Below are 6,000 nucleotides of genomic sequence, written 5' to 3'. Positions count from 1 at the left end.
GAGGCATGGGAATCACTTGAATCCGCGAGGCGGACGTTGCAGTGAGCCGAGATCACGCCATTGCACTCCAGCCCTGGCGACAAAAGTGAAATTCCGTCTCAAAAAAACAAACAAAAAAACCCCCCACACAATTGCTTGAAGCATAGTTAAGTCCTTAATAAATAGTATGTAAGTAAATTATCAAGAATTGGGCAGTTGGTTCTGGTTATCAGTTTTTTTTTTTTAAATCTAGTATAGGTTTACCAGCTTTAGGTTAGCACCTAAAAGCTGCACAATCGGAATCATATCTGCAATCTGGGTTTTGTCAAAATAGTACTATAGAATAAATGGGAGAAAGAAGAAAGAAAGCTAAATGGGAAACCGTGAATGAATGGAGGACGAAAGAAGAAAAAGGCAAAATAAAGAGAGAAGTAATTTTTAAAAACTGAGAGATGAAAAGACAAGCAGGAGAAAAGAACCAGAAGCGAGAAAGAAGAGGCAGTATCCGATGCTCCAGCGCGGGTCAGGACCCGGCCCGGCCTGGAAGAGGTTCGCAGGGCGCAGCTCCGGGCGGGGCCCAGCAAAGCAACCACGCCCCCTCAGGAACGGAGTTTTTAAGGGCGGAACTTCCTGTTGCGAGTAGCCCCTCTACCTCCGGAAGAGACGAGCGCGGTAACACGGTTCACAGAACTGGCAGGACGTCCTCCGACTCAAGGTGAGAGCGTTATTTTCCTCACGCGCCCCCGCACCGCACCCTCCGGGTTCAGCGGGCGCTGTGGGTTTCCAGGGCGGCCCCTTCCCTCCGCAGGGGCGGGGGCGAACGCGGTGCCCGGTCGGCGCCTAGGACGGAGGCCGCCTCTGGGTGACCCCTGACTGCTGTGTTATCCGGAGCTGCCCTGGGCGCCCAGGACCAGTTCCGGCATTGGAGTAGCGGTTCGCTCACGCGACCTCACTTAACCTTTGTGGCGGCTTCTGTAGAATAATTGCCCCTTTTCATGTCCCCAACTCCGAAAAGCTTCGAGAAACTTGGTGCATCCCCAGGCCCAGGTAGTCACTCTAAGTGATGGGGCAGCGCCCAGGTCCTGTGCTGTCCGCAGTAGCGGTGCTGGGACAGGTGGCAAAAAGGAAGGTGGCCTGGCTCCCACGCTGGAAGGCTGTGACCAGGACAGAAACAGCAGGAAACAGTTCAGGTGTTTATGGCTTTGGGAAAATGAAAGTGAGTAAACTACAGACCCTGCCCATCAATAAATGTACTGTGATTTATATATATATAACTATTCGTATATTATATATAACTATATATAAAAATATATATAAAATGTACTTATATACTTTATATATAGTACATAAATATACTTATGTATAGTATATATACTTATGTATAGTACATAAATATGTATAGTATATATACTTGTGTATAGTACATAAATATGTGTAGTATATATACTTGTGTATAGTACATAAATATGTGTAGTATATATACTTATGTATAGTACATAAATATGTGTAGTATATATACTTATGTATAGTACATAAATATGTGTAGTATATATACTTATGTATAGTACATAAATGTGTGTAGTATATATACTTATGTATAGTACATAAATATACTTATGTATAGTATATATACTTATGTATAGTACATAAATATACTTATGTATAGTATATATACTTATGTATAGTACATAAATATACTTATGTATAGTATATATACACTTATGTATAGTACATAAATATACTTATGTATAGTATATACACTTATGTATAGTACATAAATATACTTATGTATAGTATATATACTTATGTATAGTACATAAATATATGTATAGCGTATATACTTATGTATAATATATAAATATACTTACGTATCGTATATATACTTATAGTGTATAAATATACTTACGTATCGTATATATACTTATATATAGTGTATAAATATACTTACGTATCGTATATATACTTATATATAGTGTATAAATATACTTATGTATCGTATATATACTTATAGTGTATAAATATACTTACGTATCGTATATATACTTATGTATAGTGTATAAATATACTTACGTATAGTATATATACTTATATATAGTGTATAAATATACTTACGTATCGTATATATACTTATAGTGTATAAATATACTTACGTATCGTATATATACTTACATATAGTGTATAAATATACTTACGTATGGTATATATACTTATATATAGTATATAAATATATAGTATATAAAGTATATTTACTATATTATATGTGTGTGTGTGTGTGTGTGTGTATATATATATATCTATATATATATGGTTTGCATCCACCATTCCTGTCTCATAACTCCCATAGCCCTTGACAGAAATCTTGGCCCACCTTTCTGTCTTAGAACTAGCCATGAAGAAATTCTCTGACCTATCTTGTCTGATTGTAGATCGTAAGACCTCCATTTCACAAGGGGTCTTGCCCCATATACGGGAGAAAGGAATGCTGGACAGAGAGGCCAAGATGAATCTGAACAGACAGTCCTTGCTGGGTTTCCACAGTCAGTCTGTTCCATTTGGATCATACTGATTTTGTGGGATCACATTTCTACACAGTTGTCAATCATGCCTATCCAATGATGTCCAGACTCAAGACCTCAGTTGCTGTCTACTCAAGTAACTTACATGTTTCTACATGCAGGCCATACCTTTCCTGTGAGCTCAGGATCCAGGATTCAGCTGCATAACTGACATCTTTTGATTTTACAGAGGCCTCTCATCTTCTGCTAATTAAACTCCTGATCTCTCAAACTCCTACCTATATCCCAAACTTGACTCTTTTTTTGTTGCTCCCTGTTTCAGTAGACTGTGACCGTTATCCATACAGTTGCCAGAGTGGGAAATCTGGACATCCAGATTCAGAGGAAATCTGAAGTCTTCCTGTCCCTGGTACTCTGTAGCCAATCTGTTACTGATTCCCTCAAAGCAGGTATCTCTGACTCTCTTAACTTCTCTACCAGCAAAACTTCCCTCCCAGGTTTCAGCCAATCATCAGGTATCCTCCCACTACTGCATCCTGAATGTAAATCTGCTAACCCTCTACCCACACCCACTTTCTACCCTTCTGTTCAGTAGCCACAATGAAGTGACTCCTGAAGCCTCTTCAATCAATGTCTTATCCCTAAGGCCCCCCTGTAGGGGATGATCCCCACTACCTCCCCAGCTTTGTCTCTCCTGTTTCCCTTAATCTGAGCTGTCACACTTAGGCCAGCCGTTCAGTTAGTCTTTATGTACCAGGCATCCTGCAGTTGATTGAGTTCATGCCTGTTCACTTGTTCTTCTCATCTTGGTTTAATCTTGTCTTCAGGGAAACCTGATCTGATGCCTAAGTCCAGGTGAAAGCTCCCCTGTTAGATGCTTCTCATTGCACTTCTCCTCCTTAACTTTTATTATTCCAGTTGTTACTTTGCATGTAGTCTTTAGTTTTTGATTGATATTGAGTCCCCTCCTAGAAAGTGTGAACAGGACCTGATTTTTTGCTCCCCATGATACAGTGTATAGCATATAATAGGTATTCAGTAAACATCTATTGAAGGGTGAAGGACATAGTGACTTCTGGGTGGAGAATCCCTAGAAGTAGCTTTTGAAATGGGTCCTGAAGAATTTGTAGAGTTACATTAGTGCTGTTAGAAGGCGGGGGTGTGAGTGGCTTGAGCTGTTTCTGGCAGGAAAGCAGGTACAGCTTGAGAACATCTAGTTCTGTTAAGACTAGTGGAGCAGAATGAGAGTAAGAGTGAAAAAAAAAAGTTCGGAAAGAATTCTTGAAGAGCTTGAAGGAGTTGCTTATATGAATCACAGAGTGGCTTCCTTTAAAACAAACTTTTAAAAAATGCTTTTATCAGGAAGAAAAAGCATCAGGCAGAAATTCAGCGTGTGGGTCTTTTGCCCTCCTTTCCACTCCTGTCCTCTTTCCTATAATGTGGGCCCCAAGATAGGAGTTTCTGAATAGTCTTCAAGATGTAACTCTGTGTCTATTATTTTCTTTTGGAAAGGAGACAAAATTAGGGTTGTTTTATAAATGGTGCCACAGTTTTTAGTCTGACAGCTTAAAAAGCTTTACTGTGCTAGGTACAGACTTCAGAGTGTGATCAAGCCAGTGGTGAGTTATTTTAGTCTTCAGAAGTCAGTGGAAAGCTGGACAGTTTGGAACACAAATATATGTTGGGTTTTTTTTTCCTCTCTGAAACTCAGGGAAATAAATTTGCTTTTTTCTTATTTTTTTGGTCCTGGAATTTCTTTTCCCAGAATGTTATAATAGAAAGAACAATGGACTTTAAAATCAGAATTGAATTCAAGTTCTGTGTCATTTGTTTGTAATTTTGGGCAAATTATTTCTCATCTCTGAACCTTAAGTTCTTCATCTTTACACATAATTTTTTCAAGTACCTTTTGCTGCTTCCTTTCAAGCTCCTTTTATTTCAGTATTCCCAGTGTTCTTTCTCTTGTTTTCACTGTATTCTCCTCCAAAATATTATCCTAACTTTTAAAGTATTTCTTGTGTTGTTTCTTATCTATTCGCCAAACGAGTGTTTTGGTTTTTTAAAAAAATGTAATATGGTACAGACACACTGGAAAGCAATTTCATAGAATAGTCTTTATGAAAATATTTGATACAGAAATTAGGTAATTTAGGTGAGAAATGTTTTTTACTGGGTATAGGCGTAAATCTTGGGGAAAAACTCTAGGGCAGGGGGTGAATCCTGAAATGACAGTCTGTTTCTAATTAAGACGTTTTTTGTGAACTAACTATTCTGTAATTAAGACTTCTAAGACAGTTGTAACTACTTTGTACAGATATTTGTCAAATATTTTCAGAAGATGGCTGATCCTTGGCAGGAATGCATGGATTATGCAGTAACTCTAGCAAGACAAGCTGGAGAGGTATGAGCTAAGATTTTGTCAGTTATAATGTGATTGGTGGGTACACTGTGTTGTTGCCTTGTTTTGTTTGTTTCGTTTTGGTTTCTTTTTTTGAAACGGTCTTGCTTGTCACCCAAGCTGGAATGTAGTGGCCGGATCATGGCTCACTCCAGCCTCAACTTCCCAGGCCTGGGCTCAAGCAATCCTCCCACTTCAGCCTCCTGAGTAGCTGGGACTACAGCAGGCATGAGCCACTATGTCCAGCTACTTTTCATTTTTTAAATTTTTGTGTGGAGATGAGGGTCTCGCTGTGTTGTGCAGGCTGGTCTTGAATTCCTGGACCACCTTGGCCTCCCAAAGTGCTGGGATTACATGCAGTGAACCACCACACCCAGCCTGCCTTGTTAAATAAAATATACACTTTGATCAATCTACATTTATTTTCATTTTACTAAATACTTTAAATAGAGTGTATACCCTAATTTTATATGATCAAATTTTCAGTGATGACAGTTGTGAATCTAAAATAAGATGTAAGATTATATAATTTTTGTTTTTAGAAAGACGTAACTATTAAAGGCTTATTTTATAGATATATTTGTAAGACATTTTTAAGAACGTCTTTAAAGAATATTATTTAAGACAGATTGAATGTCTTAAGCCATTTATGTATTTTATCTTTTTGTTTAAAATTATGCCTTTTCTATTTGCTTACCAAAACCTCTTTTTAGGTAGTTTGTGAAGCTATAAAAAATGAAATGAATGTTATGCTGAAAAGTTCTCCAGTTGATTTGGTAACTGCTACGGACCAAAAAGTAGAAAAAATGCTTATCTCTTCCATAAAGGAAAAGTATCCATCTCACAGGTATTTTTATTTACTCTGTACAAGAAATGTTTATTATCTCACCATTTCTTGGGGTTCTGCATATGAGAGTAGCTTGACTACACGGTTCTTGCCAAGGTCTTCCATGAAGTTACAGTCAAAGTGTTGGTCATGGCTGCAGTCAACTGAAGGTTGGACTGGAACTGAAGGATCCATTCACTCATGTGATTGTTGGCAGATGTCAGTTCCTGGGGGAGTTGTCTGCTGGTAGCTTCTCTCAGTTCCTTACCATGTAGCCTCTT

General features: G+C 38.3%; 1 protein-coding gene across 7 annotated transcripts in view; it reads left to right on the top strand.

Moving 5' to 3' along the window:
- The first annotated feature begins 419 nt into the window (after positions 1 to 419).
- IMPA1 (inositol monophosphatase 1) overlaps positions 420 to 6,000 on the top strand; it is a 28,149-nt gene continuing 22,568 nt past the window's right edge. Inside the window, exons 1-4 of one of the 7 annotated variants that reach the window (XM_063668937.1) lie at positions 592 to 694; positions 995 to 1,195; positions 4,810 to 4,896; positions 5,607 to 5,740. In XM_063668937.1, the coding sequence (XP_063525007.1) occupies positions 1,043 to 1,195; positions 4,810 to 4,896; positions 5,607 to 5,740 (374 nt within the window). In that variant the 5' untranslated portion in view covers positions 592 to 694; positions 995 to 1,042. Of the gene's footprint in view, positions 695 to 994; positions 1,196 to 2,817; positions 2,945 to 4,809; positions 4,897 to 5,606; positions 5,741 to 6,000 lie in introns of all 7 variants that reach the window. The other 6 variants (XM_054498401.2, XM_054498400.2, XM_063668935.1 and 3 more) reach the window with 6 other exon arrangements.

This window comes from Pongo pygmaeus, chromosome 7, assembly GCF_028885625.2.
Source record: "Pongo pygmaeus isolate AG05252 chromosome 7, NHGRI_mPonPyg2-v2.0_pri, whole genome shotgun sequence".
Taxonomy (NCBI): domain Eukaryota; kingdom Metazoa; phylum Chordata; class Mammalia; order Primates; family Hominidae; genus Pongo; species Pongo pygmaeus.
The sequence above is the reverse complement of the archived record's forward strand: the minus strand, read 5'-3'. Positions and strand labels throughout refer to the sequence as shown.